The 18,727-nt window shown below is 47.3% G+C and overlaps 1 protein-coding gene across 4 annotated transcripts in view; it reads right to left on the reverse strand.

The window, feature by feature from the left end:
• Pym1 (PYM1 exon junction complex associated factor) overlaps positions 1-18,238 on the reverse strand; it is a 25,113-nt gene extending 6,875 nt beyond the window's left edge. The window contains exons 1-2 of one of the 4 annotated variants that reach the window (XM_016005875.3): positions 18,078-18,238; positions 14,880-14,936 (exon numbers count right to left, since the gene is read on the reverse strand). In XM_016005875.3, the coding sequence (XP_015861361.1) occupies positions 14,880-14,936; positions 18,078-18,114 (94 nt within the window). In that variant the 5' untranslated portion in view covers positions 18,115-18,238. Of the gene's footprint in view, positions 1-14,879; positions 14,937-16,831; positions 17,184-18,077 lie in introns of those variants that run through there. The other 3 variants (XM_016005873.3, XM_006987317.4, XM_016005874.3) reach the window with 3 other exon arrangements.
• Between the last annotated feature and the right edge of the window lie 489 nt (positions 18,239-18,727).

The raw sequence follows: 18,727 nt of genomic DNA on the forward strand, positions 1-18,727 counted from the left end.
CACGTGGAGGCTAACAACCATCTGTAACTCTAGCTCCAGGACATCTGTGACTCCCTCTTCTGACCTCCACAGGCACCAGGCACATACACAGCACACAGACATACATGCAGACAAAACATTTACATACATAAATAAACCTGGGGGCAGGGGAGACTGTAGATGGCAACCTCAGTCTGGCTGAGCCGAGGATGCGCAGACTGCGGATGCCAGTCCAGGACCTTACTGTCTGGCACATGCCATGCATCAAGAAGTATCTGTGAAATGAGTCCTTAGTAAAAAGATTGTTTTAGGGCCTTGGGTAAATGAATAAATCCTTCATCTAATACAGTGTTTTAAGTCAATCAGGCACAGTGAGAAGGTAACTCAAAAACACAAAAATCAAACAAAACACTGGAGACTGAGAAAGCCAGTTAGAAAAACAGACTGCAAAAACCTTAGCCTGACAGGCCAGAATGGACTAAAACAGAGAATACACAGGGATCCATCGTGCTGGCTAGTTTATGGCAACTCGACACAAGCTAGAATTGTCTGAAAGGACAGAACCTCAGCCAAGAAAATGCCTCCATAAGATCGAGCTGTAGGGCATTTTCTTAATTAGTGATTGATGGGTGGTGCCATCCCTGGGCTGGTGGTCCTGGGTTCTATAAGAAAACAGTGAAGCTAAGCCGGGTGGTGGTGGCGCACTCCTTTAATCCCAGCACTTGGGAGGCAGAGCCAGGCGGATCTCTGTGAGTTCGAGGCCAGCCTGGGCTACAGAGCGAGATCTAGGAGGGCACCAAAACTACACAAAGAAACCCTGTCTCAAAAAAAGAAGAAAGAAATCAGGCTGAGCAAGCCAGTAAGCAGCACCCCTCCATGGCCTCTGCGTCAGCTCCTGCCTCCAGGTTCCTGCCCTGTGTGAGTTCCTGTCCTGACTTCCTTTGGTGATTTGGAAGTGTAGGTCAAATAATCCCTTTCCTCCATAAGCTGCTTTTGGTCACAGTGTTTTGTCACAGCAATAGATTTATTTATTGTGTATACAGTGTTCTGCCTACATGTAGGCCTGCAGGCCAGAAGAGGGCACCAGATCTCATTACAGATGATTGTGAGCCACCATGTGGGTGCTGGGGATTGAACTCAGGACCTCTGGAAGAGCAGTCAGTGCTCTTAACCTCTGAGCCATCTCTCCAGCCCTGTCGTAGCAACAGAAACCCTAACTATGACATTCCTGCTAGATCATCACCAAACAATAATATGTAGGAATTCACTGAGTAGGGGCGAAGTTAGGGGTCAAATACATTTCACCTCTTGTTAGCTAATCCCAACCTTACGATTTTAGCATAAGAAAATAGTTCCCCCCCTAAAAAACAAAAACAAACAAACAAAAAAAACCAACTCACAGCATTATCTATAGGCAGCTAAATTAAAAATAAACTTTATATCCAATTTTACAAGAATGGAAAAATACATTTTAATTTCAGCAGTTAGAGAATTGGCTGCTCTCCCAGAGACCTGGGTTCAGTTCCAAGCACCGTATTGCAGCTAACAACCATCTGTAACTCCAGTTCTAAGAGGTCCAATGCCCTCTTCTGGTCTCCACAGGCACTGCATGCACACAGTGCCCAAACATGTAGACAAAACACCCACACACACTTTTTAAAAATCTCAATCACTCAGCGGGATGGCATTCTCAGTGGGCACACACACTTGCAAGAATGGCAACCTGAGTTGGGTCTCCATAGTACACAGCAGAAGAACCATCAGCACCCAAAAGTTGTCCTCTGACTGGTAAATGAGGACCCCTTGGAGTGGAGGGACAGAGAAAGGGTGAGGGGAGACAGAGAGAAAACGTGTGTGTGTGTGTGTGTGTGTGTGTGTGTGTGTGTGTGTGTGTGTGTATAAGAGAGACAGCATAAGTGTGAGAGAGAACACTCACAAACAACCAAACATTGACCCCATACTTTTTTTTAAAATCATACAGAGGGTCAGGTGTGGTAGCACACATCTTTTGGGAGGCAGAGGCAGGCGGATCTCTGTGAGTTCAAGGCCAGCCTGGTCTACAGATCGAGTTCCAGGACAGCCAGGGATACACAGAGAAACCCTGTCTTGAAAAACTAAAACAAAACAAAAAAATCTTTACATTTAAACCTAAATGGCTTGGAGAATGATAGTTACATAAAGGACTGAAGTTATTTTTATTTTGGTTTTGGCTTTCTGAGACAGGGTCTCAGAAAATATCTAATACAATGTAAACAGGACAGGAGTAACTTTTATACTGTACTGTTTAGGGAATAATGACAAGAAAAACTTTACATATTTCATATGGATTCAGTATTTTTGTTTTTCTTTCTTTTCTTTTTTTTATAATTACAAAAATTATTATTTTAATGACATTTCATATATATGGGTAGATGTCCAGAAGAATATTTCTACTCTTTTGCTCTGTTTTCCTGAATTCTTTCTTTCTTTTTTTTCCTTTTATTTTATTTTACAATACCATTCAGTTCTACATATCAGCCACAGATTTTTGTTTTTCTTTTAAGAGATGGAAAGCTAAGTGTGGTGGCATATGCCTATAACCCAGTGCTTGGGAGACTGAGGCAAGAGAAGTGGATGGCAGGAACCTGGGGTCAGTCTGGGGCACACAGTGAGTACAAGGTCAACCTGTGCTCCACAGCAAGATGATGTCTTAAAAAATAAAGGTGCTGGAGAGCTATGGTTAAAAGTGCATACCACTCCTGCAGAGAACCCAAGCTCAGTTCCCAGTACACACAGAGGGGAGGAGGTTCTTGCTGTGTTGCCAGGACTTCTGGGCTTAAGTGACCTGCCTGCTTCACTCTCCTCAATAGCCAGGACTGTAGGCACATGACTGTAGGCACATACCTTACAGTTTTGAATATTTCAATCCAGGGTTGGTTGAATTGGCAGGTGCAAAACCCACAAGTACAAAGGAGCAAACGGGACATAAACTAAGAGTAGAAAAAGTAAAAACAGCCACTGCAATGTGAGAAGACTCAACTTAAGATGGTTTACATAGTACTGACAGGAAAAAGAAAATAACATTTTGACTCTATCAACAGGATCCAAAGACAGCCGAGATTTGTACTGGAGAAGACATAGAAGTGTGACGGAGGACTTAACGTGGTGGTGTTCACGTGTATAGTCTTATTTTTCATAACGTGTCTATTGGAAAGACATATGGTAGTAACGTTTATGCACACATAGGTTTTAAATGTTTATGGAGCACTTGCTGCTGTGCCAGTCACTGTGAACAGGAGCTATAGATAATGAATAAAGCAGCAAATTCTTGCCTGCTTGTAGCATACACTCTAACAAGGAGATAACAAGGGTACACATTCCAAGGTGTCCCAGTGGGTGATTTAAACTGCAAGTAGTCAGGCAGTGGTGGCACACACCTTTGATCCCAGCACTCAGGAGGCGGAGGCAGGGGGATTTCTGAGTTTGAGGTCAGCCTGGTTTACAGAGTGAATTCTAGACAGCCTGAGATACAAAGAAAAACTCTGCCTCAAAAACAAACAAAAAAGCCGGGCGGTGGTGGCGCACGCCTTTAATCCCAGCACTCGGGAGGCAGAGCCAGGCGGATCTCTGTGAGTTCGAGGCCAGCCTGGGCTACCGAGTGAGCTCCAGGAAAGGCCCAAAGCTACGCAGAGAAACCCTGTCTCAAAAAAACAAAACAAAAAACAAAAAACAAAAAACAAACAAACAAACAAATGAAAAGAAGAAGGAAAAGGGAGGCAGGGAGGGAGGGAGGGAGGGAGGAAGGGAGAAGTAGCACTGAACACTGCACACTGGCTCAACATCCTTAATCCAAAAATCTAAAATTTGAAATGCCCCCAAATCTGAAACTTTTTGATTGTTGACAAGACGCTATGGGTGGAAAATTTAACGTAATACAACCTCATGTAATAAGTCACAACCAAATCCAAGTACTTTATAAAATTAAAATTTGTTTCAGTCCAGTCAAGACTACATAGTAAGGCCTTGCTTTTAAAAACATAAAAATAAAAATAGGGCCAGGCATAGTTTCACACACCTTTAATCCCATCACTCAGAGGCAAAGATACATGGTATCCCTGTCAGTTCAAGGCCAGCATGGTCTACATTGTGAGTTCCAAGATAACCAGGACTACAATAGAGAAATCCTGTCCCAAATAATAAGTGAATACATAAAAATACACTTTTTAGGCTGTTATAAAATACGTATGAAACATAAGAGAATGTTGCTTAGATCTCATCCCCAAGATATCTCATTATGTATATACAGACATTCTAAAATCTGAAAAAGCCCCAAATCCAGAACACTTCAGTGCCAAGCATTTTAGATAAGCGATGCTTATCTTGTATACTCTTTTCTCCTTACACACAAACCTATGATAAAGCTTGATAATCTAGAAATAGCAAATAACAGTAGAATAGAGTAACTATAACAATATACCATAATAAACATTGTGCAAGTACGGTATCTCTAAATATTGTGCTGTACTGTACTTTTTTCTTTTCTTCCTTTTTTTTTTTTTTTGTTTTGTTTTTTGAAACAGGGTTTCTCTATGTATCCCTGGGCATCCTGGAATTCACTCTGTAGACCAGACTGGCCTCAGATTTACAGAGATCTGCCTGCCTCTGTCTCCTCGGCGCTGGGACTAAAGGTGTGTGCCACCACCGCCCAGCTCGCTGTCCTTTACTTTTGATTCTCTACTCAGCCACAGGTAACTAAAACTACAGATAAGAAGGGTCAGCTTTTTAGCTAAAGGTTTGAGAGAAGTAAGGACAGTGAGGAAAGAGACAGAAGCTACTGAATGAAGCCCTCAGAGACACCAAGAGCCCAGTACGACAAAGGAGCACCTATTTTATGTTAGCTTGGTTCCATCCTCTGGCCTTGATGGTATCCAAGGGTGAAGTCAAAAGGGGAGAGGTTTGTCGATTCCCACCCCTAGAAATAAAAACCAAGGGCAGAATGTCAGGACTCTCAGATAACATTTTAGTCAGAAGCTACAAATTAGGAGCTGCTGCTATAGAAAGCTTTAATATTTCCTTAACTCTACTAGCAAAAAAACGCTTTCTTTTCATTGTATTTTGTGCACGGAGTGTTTTGCCTGTGTGTATCTATGTGCACCACATGTGCCTGTGGCCTGGTTCTTTGGGACTGGAGCTACAGACAGTCACGAGCAGCTTTGTGGGTGCCAGGAATCAAACCCAGGTTCTGTACAACAACAGCAAGTGCTCTTAACCATCGAGCCAACTAATCCCAGTAAAAGCTCTTAGGATGGCCAGGGACTTGACTACAGAGTTGGAGACAGACAATACACAGTAACACAGGGAGGTCTGGGAGTACTTACTCCAAGTAACCTGGGAATTAACTGGTAAAGCTATGAGTCTCCGGGACCTGCTCTAAGTAAGGAGATCTGGGATACAGGTCTGAGCTTCTCAGGACTAACAACTGTAAAACTTGGGGGCCGTTTTTCTTTTTAAAGATTTGCTTTTGTTGTTGCTGTTATTATGAAGAAGGTTTATTTTTGTTATTTTTAATTATGGGTAGGTGTGTGCCTGCATGCAGGTGCCCACAGCTGGTGGAGGCACCGCATTCCCCTGGAGTTATAGACTATTATGAGCTGTCTGATGTGGGAGCTAGGAACCAAACTCAAGTCCTCTGGAAGAACAGCCAGTGCTCTTAACTGAGGGACCATGTCCCCAGCTTTATTAATTTTAATTAAGAGTATATTTGTGGGTACACACATATGAGTATAGTATCTGCAGAGGCACAAGGTCTCAAATCCCTCTGGAGCTGGAGTTACAGGCAGTTATAAGTCAGCTAACATTGGTGATGGGAACTGAACCTGGGTCCTCTGGAAGACCAGTATGTGCTCTTAACTCTTAACCACTGAACCATCTCTCCAGACCCTGGGTACAACTTCTAAAAGAGAAAAAATAGGGCCAGTGAGAAGGCTGGGTGGGTAAAGCTGCTTGCTTTTGGACTTGACCACCTGTTTGGTCCCTGAGTCCATGCGATGGAAGGAGAGAACTAACATCTGTAAGATGCCCTCTGCCCTTCACAAATGGACTGTGGCAAGTCCCCTCCCAATGAACAAGTACATAAATAAATAACCGTGAAGAGAGAAAAAGAATACAAAGAGTGTCCAGGCTGGAGAAATGGCCGTGGTCACTGCTCTCGAGGAAGGACAGAGCTACGCCTGGGAAACAAGTCTGAAGCGACAGCAGGTGGAAAGGCACGCTGGGCACCACTGTGGGGCACGTGTTCCGCACCAAGAGATACCAGAGACTCAGGATGGGGAGGAATTAGAAAGTACCGCTTTGCTAACCTGAAATATTAATTTATCCTCCAAAAATATATAGATGGCCTCAAGAAAGCACAGTGGTGAGAAGTCAGGCTACAAGTGAGTTAAATGTGACACACTTGTTTTGATAACCGCATGAAAAACTGCTATACTAAGTCCTCAGGATCATCAACAGGAACAAGATGCCTTTAGTTTCGAGAATCTACAGCTCACGTGGAAGAGACTGAGGCAGGAGGACTGCCATGAGTTGTAGGGTTGCTTGAGCTACATAACAAGGAACAAAACAGCCAGTACTACATATCAAACCCTCTCCAACACACACACACACACACACACACACACACACACACACACACACACACACACACACGGGGTGGAGACATTACCTCAGTTGGTGGAAAGCTTGCCTCAAATGTCCGGGTTTAACAACCAGCACTGCATACACTGGGCATGGCAATACATGCCTGTAATCTAGCATACGAGTGGTATTTGAGGTAACAGGACCAGGAGCTGAAGCCAGACTTGGCTATCTATGTAAGACCCAATCTCAAATATACAACAAACCAATAAAAATAATTTTTTTAATTAAGAGGACGTAGACAAGTCAGGCAAACAAAGAGTTGATGACGGCATCACACCAGCAATTTCACATCATTTCTGGTTGACTCCAAGATAGCAAGTGGATAGAACTACCACTTACAAGCTAAGCACACAGTCTTCAACAAGTTTATTTTTATTTTATTTGTGATGACACTATGTAGCCCTGGCTGACATAGAAATCACCAAGATCCACCTGCCTTTGACTCCAGAGTGCTGGGATTAAAGATTTAGTGTGCCACTAAACCTGACTAAATCTTCAAGAACAAAACTTGGCACAGTGGCTCAGGACTGAAATTCCAGCACTCAGGAAGCTGAAGCAAGAAGACTGCTGTTCTTCTAGAGTTCAAGTCCAGCTTGACTTAAAGAGAACTCATCTAAAACACAGCGGAAAGGGGGGGGGGGGAGACACACGGGACGGGACTGTGATCATGTTACAGAAGTGTCTTTTATCTTGAGATAGGATTTTATGTGGCCCAGGCTGGCTTCAATCTTGTTATGCGCTGAAGATGACCTAGAGCAAGCCTCTAAGTTAGTCTCTGGCTAAGCCTGTAAAGCAGCGGTTCTCAATCTGTGGGTCTTGGTCCCCCCTTTTTTGGGGGGGTCTAACGACCCTTTCACAGGGGTCGCCCAATGGAAAACATTATGATTCATAATGGTAGCAAAATTACAGTTATGAAGTGGTAACAACAATAATTTATGGTGGGGTCACTACAACAAGAGGAACTGTGTTCAAGGGTCACAGCATTGGAAGGCTGAGAACCACTGCTGTAAAGGATTTCCTCCATTACACTAAGATGGGAAGACCTATTCTCCTAAAAGTAGACAATACCGTTCCCCAGGCTGGGACTCTGGACTGCACAGAAGCAAGCTGGCTGAGCACCATGCTTCACTGTTCTCTGCATCCTAACTCTGGACAAGCTCCACCCCCAGGGCTTCCTTACCACGATGGACTGCACTCTTGGACTGTGGCCCTGAATAAACCATTTCCCCCATGACTGCAATGGTCTGGGCTTTTCTGTTGTTGTTGTTTGTTCTTTTGAGACAGGGTTTCTCTGTATAACAGCCCCGGCTGTCCTGGAACTCGCTCTGTAGACCAGGCTGGCCTCAAACTCACAGAGATCTGCCTGCCTCTGCCTCCTGAGTGCTGGGATTAAAGGCGTGCGCCACTGTACCTAGCTCACAAAGGCTGTGGTAGGGAGATGCTGCTGCCTGTGGACCTGAGTCGACAGCATGAAATGAGCTAAGCTGTGCAGCTGTTTAAGAATTTGCTCACGCAGACAGAAAAGGTTACAGATATGCAGGAAAGTAGATTCAAAAGGACAAAAACCTCTAAACAGGTTACAGTGTGTTTAAAAAAATATCTGTAGGGGCTGGGGAGACGGCTCAGAGGTTGAGAGCACCAACTGCTCTTCCAGAAGTCCTGAGTTCAATTCCCTGCAACCACGTGGTGGCTCACAAACATCTGTAATGAGATCTGGCGCCCTCTCCTGTATACATAATAAATAAATAATTTTTTTTTTTTTTTTTTGGTTTTTCGAGACAGGGTTTCTCTGTGTAGCTTTGCGCCTTTCCTGGAACTCACTTGGTAGCCCAGGCTGGCCTTGAACTCACAGAGATCCGCCTGCCTCTGCCTCCCAAGTGCTGGGATTAAAGGCGTGCGCCACCACCGCCCGGCTAAATAAATAAATCTTAAAAAAAATATATCTGTAGGCTTAGGAAAAAAAGGAATATAGACAGCCATAAAAAAAATAGTTTAAAGATAATAAAGTCTTTAAAGAGAGTAAAAAGAAAAAGAAAAAGAATAAGCCATGTGGAGATCAGAAATACACAGGGAGTCTGGATCCTGTATGTTCTTGTACTGACTTTAAATTTTTTGATTGCTGATGAGCAAACAATAGCTGCTGAGAGACATTGGATTATAAAAACTACTAGGTTATACCAACCTATATTAAAATGTCTTAATTTCAAAATAAAAGTCAAAAAATGTTATGTTGGGAAAGAGGTTATGCTTTTGTTTCCACAGAAAATGAAAGGCTGTGGTTTATTCAAGGTTGATAGAGATCAGATTTGATCTGGGAAGACCCTCTGGAAATCCTGGTCACAGACATAAAGAAATAAACCTTAAAACAAACAAACAAACAAAAAACAGAAGACAGGAGACATATATTTTACATGCTCAATCATAAAACAAAAAATCGTCTTTGGCTGGCTTGTGCACACGGCACAGTCCATACTTGTGTTAATGCAGATACATATGTTACCTTTGAAAGTTTGTGTTTTCAGAGCAAGGGGACCAAACACCAATGAAAATGGGTGGCCCAGGTGATCCAGCCTCTCACAATGTGTCTGCTACAGTTTCCTCTGAGTTCTGTATCCAGAACAGCTTCAAGGCTGCCAGCTGAGATGATCCAGCCTCACAGACTACTCCAGCCAGACTTTAGATAAGCCCTACATTTTCCCATCACACCAAGACTAGACACAGCTAACTCTCCTAGGACTTGAACATTATCCCAATTTTCCCAGGGTCCCCTAAAGATGCCAGTGCCCCAAGACAACAGGAAGCAGTCTAGAGAACATAACACCCACATTCCCAAGAGGTGGGATGGGTGGTTTTTGGTCATTTGGTGGGTTATAGATGTTTGTCATTGTTTAGGGGGATTGGTTACAAGTTGTTATTGGTCCTGGTCAGAAAGAAAGCTGAACAAAGGAGTTAGATTCAGGGATCTCTTTCAAAAGGGAGAAAGGGGGGATATAATATAAAAATGATGAGATAAAAGGGTAGATTGTTGAGTCAATTTTTGAACAACCACTAGTCTCAAATATTTCACATTGGTATTGATTCTGGTATATTGATACAAATGTAAAGTTATTTTGTTATACTGAAAGTATGTTTCTACTCTTGTTTGGGGTATTGTGCTTATGCAGCTCATTTAAAATGCACGTTAGTAGTCAGTCACCTACTACAATCAAACTTGTAGTCAGTATGTTTCCAAGGTCAAACACAGATATAGTTTAGATAGATAAATGGTCTTCAAACACTTCAAAGACCTAGACAATATAGCATTTAAAATGTTTTGTTAACATAGGGCTTTTCATAACAATGAGACATGTCTGCTCCTAGCAGCACCAATTTACTTCAGAGAAGATGATGGGCATTGAAGAAACTCCATACGGAGTTTGCTTTCACTGTGGCAAGGTTAGCCACTGGGCAAGAAACTGTTCTTCTCTTGACTGCTGACAGTATGTGCTATGCAAGCTGGACAAGCAGGATAAAAAGGAAAAAGACTGTGGAACTTTGCCAAGACAAAGCAGAACAGTCCTTCAAAATTCCTGCTTCACAGAAAAGTCTGCTACACATTCTACAGGACACACAGGAGAGTGACTGCTGAACTTTGCTAGACCAGGTGGGACAGTCCTTCAAAATTCCTGTTTCATCAAGTGTCTGCCAGATATTCTAGGCCTGTAGGCTGAGGACGGATGTCCCCAACGCTGCAAAAGAATCTTGGTGACTGTCCAGGCAGCCAGCGGTTCCTGTCAACTCTTACAGTTTGGGAAGTTGCTTGCTCTGCACTTCCTGTTTACTCAGGTAAAATATCTGGGGATATTTGATGAAGTTGAAGACTAGATAGTTATATTAATAGTTTTCCTTAGTTATGATAAAAGGTAAATTAGGTACAGAGCTTTGGACTCACCAAGATAGGATTAATAATTTAGAGTATTTTCTCTGAATTTGCCAAAAACAAACAGACTGGACATTGTAAATGTAATTCTTACCTGATAATTGTTCTTTTGTTTGGTTGGGGTTTTTTTTGGAGACAGGGTTTCTCTGTGTAGCCTTGGCTGTCCTGGAACTCACTGTGTAGACCAGGCTGGCTGGCCTCTACCTCCCAAGTGCTGGGATTAAGGCATGCGCCACCACAGCCAGCCTGATAACTGTTCTTATTGTATATAGTTTTACTGTGTTAAAGTTAAAATCTTTCCTTTTTTTTTTTTTTGTTTTTTGTTTTGTTTTTTTCGAGACAGGGTTTCTCTGTGTAGCTTTGCGCCTTTCCTGGGACTCACTTGGTAGCCCAGGCTGGCCTCGAACTCACAGAGATCCGCCTGCCTCTGCCTCCCAAGTGCTGGGATTAAAGGCGTGGGCCACCACCGCCCGGCCAAAATCTTTCCTTTTTATTTAGATAAAAAGGGGGAAATGTGCAATAATTTTTATATACTGTAAAAATATGTCACTCTGACTGGTTTAATGAAAAGCTGAATGGGCAGGATTTCCAGGCACAGAGGATGCCGGGAAGAAAGGTCGAGGGGAGACATGGAGACAGAGCAGGCAAGACATGCAGGAGGAGAGGTAACAGCCACAAGCCACGTGGCAGCGCACAGATCAGGAGAAGTGGGTTATCTAAGTTGTAAGAGCGAGCTAGAAGCAAGCCTAAGCTGCCAGCCAAGCATTTATAATTAATAATAAGTCTCCACGTTGTGATCTGGAGCTGGCTGGTGTGACAGAGAAAGACTGGCTATGAGATGCTGTGTGTGGAGACTCACACCTATAAATCCAGCAGCTGGAAAGCTGAAGCAGGAGAACTGCTGTGAATTCAAGGACAATCTGAGCTACACAGTGAATTCCAGGATAGCCTGGTCTACCAAATGAGACCCTACCTCAAAAAGCCAAAACAAACAAACAAAACAAAAAATAGAAACAAACATGTTAGGAAGAAACTCCAAATAATCTGCCTTAAAAGGAAAGACTAACATCCACTCTTTATCTGGGCTCCTAAGTGACTGCCCTCATAAAATACAAATTGGGGGGGGGGGGGCGCTGGAGAGATGGTAAGTACTACTCTTCCAAAGGACCAGGTTCAATTCCCAGCACCCACAAAGCAGCTGACAACCCTAACTCCAGTTCCAGAGGGTCTGATGCCCTTTTCTGGCCTCAATGGGCACCAAGCATACATGTGATGGACAGATTTACATGCACACAAAACACCCATAAAAATAAATAAAAAATTTAATGAGGAAAGGTGAATTTTTACAGTGGGAAGACCTTATGAACACTACTTCAGACAGCTATCAGTGTTACTACACACAGGGTGGGAGGGGATCACTGCTATTTTATGCATCCTGTGGTCTTCTTCCAAAAAACACCTAATCTAAAGTGAATCCTGATGGAAACATCAAATAGTTGGGGAGGGTGACATATACCTGGAACCCTAGTACTCAAGACGCTGAGGAGAGGCGGATCTAGAGTTCAGACAAACCCGGAATGGGCATGCCTGCGTGAGTGCGTGTGCGTGTGCCTGCGTGCGTGCGTGTGCGTGCGTGCGTGCGTGCATGCGTGTGTGTGCGCGTGCGTGTGTAAAGAAACACAGAGGACATAGAACTGGGGATGGTGGAGAAATAAATTCCAATGGAAGGGTAGTCTTCAAAATACGAGCTTAACATTGCTAAGACCTGCTGGGGAGAGTGGCTCTGGTAAATGCACTGCTGCACAAGCATAAAGACTTGAGTTAAAACCCTGAACACCACTTGGGTTGGAGAATTGGCTCAAGAGTTAAGAGCATTTGTTGATCTTCCAGAGGACCCAGCGGCAGCTCACAGCCATCTGTATCTTCCAGAGGACCCATGTACCAGGCACACACATATTTGTTGGCAAAACACTCATAAACACACTCATAAACATGATAAAATAATCTTTAAAAAATCACCAGTGCGCAAGTAAAAAGCCAGGTGTGGCCATATGCACCTGTGAGCCCGTACCATATGGGCAGAAATGGAAGACTGCTGAGGCTTGCTCCAGGCTCAGTGGGAGACCCTGTCTCAAGGGAACTTGGCTGAGGTAGAACAGGACACCAGCTGGCTTCCTCTGGCCTCTGAAATCATGAATAGGCACATATGTGCATATATACAATACACACTCATACCCATGTACCCACCCCCCCAGAAAAATGATTGAGGACAAGTAAAGTCTGAGAAACTGACATTAGGAGACATGAGACCTATATGCTAGATGAGATCCTGAATCAGAAAAAGAAACTTCCTTTTTTTTTTTTTTTTTTTTTTTGAGATCAGGTCTCCATACTTAGCTCTGGATGTCCTAGAACTCATTATGTAGACCAGGCAGAGATTTTTTGTTGTTGTTGTTATTTGTTTTTTTTCAAGATAGAGTTTTTCTCTGTGTATCCCTGGCTGTCCTGAACTTGCCCTGTAGATCAGGCTGGCCTCAAACTCAGAAAACTGCCTGCCTCTGCCTCCCGAGTGCTGGGATTAAAGGGGTGGACCACTGCTTCCAGCTTAAGGAAGTTTCAATACCTGGCTTGCTTGTTTTTTGAGACAAGGTCCATGTAACCTGGGCTGGCCTCAAACTGTAGCAATTCTCCTGTCTCTGCCTCCCAAGTGCTGAGAATCCAGGTATGAACCACCATGCCTGGCTTGAACAACATATGACATTAGTTACTAATAATGCAGTGATGCTGATTAGTTAACTGTGAGAAATGTACTTTAACAATGGAAAAGGGAGAGGCACCAGGTATACAGGAATTCTTTGTAGCATCTTCTCAACTGTTCTAAACACCAATATAAAGTCTGTACCATCTCACTGTTAAGGAATAAATAAAAGACAAAGCCTTAAGAGGGAGAAATAACAATGGAGAGATTAGGAAAGTCAAATATGAAATGTGACAGTATATCCAAGAGACACTCAGCATTAGAAAACAAAGACATAAGCAGCTCAGGAGAGGGACTGTGCCAGGAAGAGCAACGACAGACGAGCAGGGAGGGACTAGAGACAGCAGATGAGACCTCATGTTCAAGAAATGGATTTTAACAGTGGCATCCCATGCCTACAATCACAGTGGTGCACGCCTTTAGTCCCAGCACTCAGGAGTCAGGCGGATCTCTGTGAGTTCGAGGCCAGCCTGGTCTACAGAGTGAGTTCCAGGACAGCCAAGGCTACACAGAGAAACCTTGTCTCACAAAAATAAACAACAACAACGACAACTTCACAGTGCTCATGAGGCTGAGGCTCGAGGACCGCCATGAAGTCATGAAGTTGAGAGCGGACTGGGCTGGCTATACAGTGAGGCCTTGAGGGAAGGCAGGAGAGAGAGGAGAGGACAAACACCTGCCCGTGACTCAGAAACAGAAACGACAGACTCCTTCAATGACTGGAAAGTGAGGGTTTGGGGCACAAAGGAAGAATTAAAGGCATAGTGACAGAGGTCTGGAAAACAGCTGGTGAACTAGCCATGGAGAAGTTAGGACACCAGAAAGCAAGAACTGGCAAAAAGCTGTGATACTGACAGAAGTTAACAACGCTGTACTGAATCTTAACCTGAGTTTTTTTCCCTAGCAATATGTTACAGACTAAAATCAGAAACCAAGAGAAGAGTTGATGGATATCATTCAAGATAAAGACAGTCATGTGCAATAGTGAACTGATGCCTCTAATGCAGGCATAGGTGGGGACAGGGAGAACAGGAGTTCAAGGCCAGCCTGGACTGCAAGAGACTTTGCCTCAAAAAGCCAAAAATGCCAAAAAAATAAACAAACAAAAATGATAAAGAGGGGGCTAGAGAAATGGCCCAGAGGGTAAAGCATTTGCCACACTAATATAAGGACCAGAATCAGATTGCCAGCATCCACATTCATGTTGTGGGCTGGTGGTATGACCATAATCCCAGCACTTGGGAGATAGAGACAGGATCCCAGGAGCAAACTGGCTTGCTAGACTAGCTAAATCACCACACTCTGGGTTACACTGAAAGATAATGCCTGAGATATAAGGTGAGGAGGGATGGAGGAAGATGCTTGGTATCAACATCTGGCCTCCACATGCATGTGGACTTGTACCCACACATGCACGTGCACACAAGCAGGCACACACATTCACACACACATGGAACCAGAAAACCTAAAGAGGGCAAAAAGCTGCCTCTGTGGATTTGAGACAGTCAAAATGGTGACTGGTAGAGAAGCTAAAGTGAAGGGGAATACCTGAAAGGAAAGTAGTGTCACAGATGAGGTCCAGGTTGTAGTAATCCTGAGGTGTAGCTGAAAATACAAAGGTATGTCAATGATCTCGTGCTCAGGAACTAGGGAGTTCAGAGTATTCCCAAGGTGCTAGAGACAGAATAACAACAAAATAAAAACAAAAGGGCTAGAGAGATGGATCAGGGACTAAGAGTGGCCCTGGCTGAGGACCTGAGGGCCTGGGTTCGATTCCCAGCACCAATACAGTGGCCTACAGCTCTAACTCCAGTTCCAGGAGATCTGATACCTCTTCTGATTTCTGTGGGCACCAAGCACACACATGGTGCAGACACACACACAGGCAAAACACTCACACACATAAAATAAGTCTAAAAAAACAAAACAAAACTTCATTTGTGGATAGTAGATAGGAACACTGTGGTGCTGTGGGAATTTTATAGGAACCACTATAATTGCAAGGCAGTACATTACACAAGGGATCACAGGGACAGCAGGAAGTAGGAGAGGAAGACAAAAGAGCCGTCTATTTCTTTTTTTCTTGTACACAGTCATGGAAAACATAAAATACCTCTGGTGGCAGGGCAGAGCCAGATGAGTTATGTGGATAAAAAGAATAATAAGGTATACATCAAAAGCTGCAAATCGCCCATCATGGCAGTGGCAGTGTGCGCCTTTAACTCCACAACTTGGGAGGCAGAGGCAGGAGGATCTCTATGCCTTTAAGGCCAGCCTGGTCTACACAGTGAGCTCCAGGCGGCCAGGACCACATAGTAAGGCCATGTTGCGGGGAGGGGAGTTCCAGGCCAGTCAAGGGTACATAATGAGACTCTGTCTTAAAACACACAACAAACACAAACCCGGTGGCTAGTTAGAGACCTACTGAGTAGAGACTACAAGGAAACTCTTTGAAATGCAAGACTAGGGAACGGTAGCAGAAGTACCACAACGTGGGAAGCCTACCTACAGGGAACACGTAAAGCAAACCAAGAGGCACACACGGCACATTTTAAACACATCATGCATACACTGCACGCTCACAGGATCACTTCTATGAAACACCAGAGCCGGTGAACACACGTGAAGACTACAATGAGGGACACAGAAACAGTAACCAGGCGCTTGCACTGCGTCTTACAAGACTTTCACATGCCTACGTGACCACCTCCGGGTCAGTACGGCTGTTGTGCACATTCTTCTAAAGACAAGGCAATCAGAATAAGACAAAAATATCGGGAAAACTAATGCTCAGTTTCATACACAAACAGACTTCCAACATTTCAGACAGCCGGACTGGAACGCTACTCAGGCTGTGCGGAATAACGGGGTTCTGTGCATTGCCAAAGATGTTGGAAGAAAGGCCAGGAGATACTTTCCTGTTGGCTTCCTCTCACTTTAGATGGAAAACTCCCATCGATGAGGAAAGTCAGGTTGAAAGTTAGATTCCTCCTCCCTTCGTGTACCTCTGGACTTCAGTGACCCCCCAACAAATGAAGATGAGGCAAAGAGTGAGGAAAGCACTATGCAGCAATGAGACCCTCAGCAGATACAGCGTGGAGAGACAGAACGAAGACGGGGGTGGGGTGGAGAGCGGGTTTGGGGGGGGCGGGAGAGGGCTGGAACTGGAGGGAACCGACGGGGCGGGAGCCCGGGCAGCTGGAGCACCCTGGGGGGGGGGCTCGGGGCTCCAACCGCTGCAAAGAGCCGGGGCTGCTAAGGGCCCCGGAGCAGGGGACATCGCAGGACCCCAGGATCCGGGAGACCGGAAGCAGAGACCCCCCCAAACCACGAGACCAGAAGGGGGCGCAGGTGATAACCCACAGGAATGAATGGGGAAGGCGGTCCGGGGGCGGGGCAGAGGAGGGGCCCCGGGGTGGGCGTGGCACGAGCCCCTCTCCAAGTCCGAACCCCTAACCCGCGCGTCCCGAAGGGAGCGGCTCCGCGGCTCCCGCACTCACCGCCGGTCTCGTCAGTTACATAGGGAGTCGCCATCTTGAGAACCCGAACCACTTCCGGCGTGAGCGGGCCGGGGTCCCGCCCCCTCCCCACCGGAAGTGGAATCCTCATCATCGCCAGCCACCATTTTCCTCTTAAAGAGAGACCGCACCATTTCCCGGACCCGGGCGGAGGGAGAGGGAGGGCGGGCGCTCAGAGCCGTTTACAGAGTCGTCCGTGGGCTCTTTTACTGCCACCGACACCATTATTTAACGCCTGAAGCATACAAAACGGCCCTCCGGGCTCCCAGGAGAAGTTCCGGCATAAGCCCTCGACTTCTAACCCCGAAGTAGGGCTCGCACGGCCCCAGGCCCGCGGGCACCCAATGGAAAGGCACCGACAGGGCCCCCGGGCTGCACCCGTGCACACAGGGCCCCCCGGGGCTGCACCCGCGCAGTCAGGGCCTCCGGGGCTGCACCCGTGCACACAGGGCCCCCCGGGGCTGCACCCGCGCAGTCAGGGCCTCCGGGGCTGCACCCGTGCACACAGGGCCCCCCGGGCTGCACCCGTGCATCAGGGCCCCCCGGGCTGCACCCGTGCACACAGGGCCCCCCCGGGCTGCACCCGTGCACACAGGGCCCCCCCGGGCTGCACCCGTGCACACAGGGGCCCCCCGGGCTGCACCCGTGCACACAGGGCCCCCCGGGCTGCACCCGCGCACACAGGGCCCCCCCGGGCTGCACCCGTGCACACAGGGGCCCCCCGGGCTGCACCCGCGCACACAGGGCCCCCGGGCTGCACCCGCGCACACAGGGCCCCCGGGCTGCACCCGCGCACACAGGGCCCCCGGGCTGCACCCGCGCACACAGGGCCCCCCGGGCTGCACCCGCGCAGTCAGGGCCCCCCCGGGCTGCACCCGTGCACACAGGGCCCCCCCGGGCTGCACCCGTGCACACAGGGCCCCCCCGGGCTGCACCCGTGCACACAGGGTCCCCCCGGGCTGCACCCGTGCACACAGGGCCCCCCCGGGCTGCACCCGCGCAGTCAGGGCCCCCGGGCTGCACCCGCGCAGTCAGGGCGATGGCTGGCATGGGGCAGCGACGTCCCGGGGACGCCCGGGACGCGCGCATGTGGCCGGGCACGGACGTGCACACCCCGGCCAGCACTTGGGGAGGTGGGCAGGTCGACGCGGCACGCCGACGGTCCGGGGCAGAGACCTGCGGAAGGGGGCGCGCAAAGCGGAGGGGGGGGGCGCCGCGGGTCGGTCACCTGTCCCCGGGGCCTCGGGGGTGCCGGCGGCTTCCATGACAGGGGTGGGCGGGCAGCCCTCGCCGCCAGGTCTGCCCCCCGGGAGTCCGCCGCGGGGTGACTCCTCGCCCTGCTGCCCAGGCGCGGATCCGCCCGGGTCGGAGGGCACCGGGGGAAGGCATCGGGGCGGACCCAGCTAGTATTCTAATGAGCCGCGCCCCAGCGTGCGCCCGGGCGAGCTTGGGCGACCGCCGGCGGGGCCACCCTCCGCGCTCTCGGGGACGCGTGGTGTTCGCCACTCCCTTCGTTAGGTTGTGCCCTGCCCGGTGCCTCGTTCTTCCGACGAACCCCAAGGGTCGTGTCCGTGTCCCCCGTGCCCCACCCCCTGACTCCCCATTCCCGCAACTCCACTCGGCAACTTAGTTCCTCCGGGGCTAAGTCCTGTTAAACTTGTTTCCCCTGCAGCCCGGCAGGTACTAGCTGCAGGCTCTTCTCAGGTGTCCCGCTCTGCCCTCCTTCCCCAGTTTAGTTTTTTTCCCTTAACTCTTAATTCACCTTCCTCTGTTGCCCTCCTCTGGCTTAGGTGAATGTCCAGCAGGGCCTCTCGAATTGAGGAGAAGGGGAAAAATATTAGTGACTACCTCGGCAATCAATACACATCTTGTCCCACT

Source organism: Peromyscus maniculatus, chromosome 18, assembly GCF_049852395.1.
Source record: "Peromyscus maniculatus bairdii isolate BWxNUB_F1_BW_parent chromosome 18, HU_Pman_BW_mat_3.1, whole genome shotgun sequence".
Lineage (NCBI taxonomy): Eukaryota > Metazoa > Chordata > Mammalia > Rodentia > Cricetidae > Peromyscus > Peromyscus maniculatus.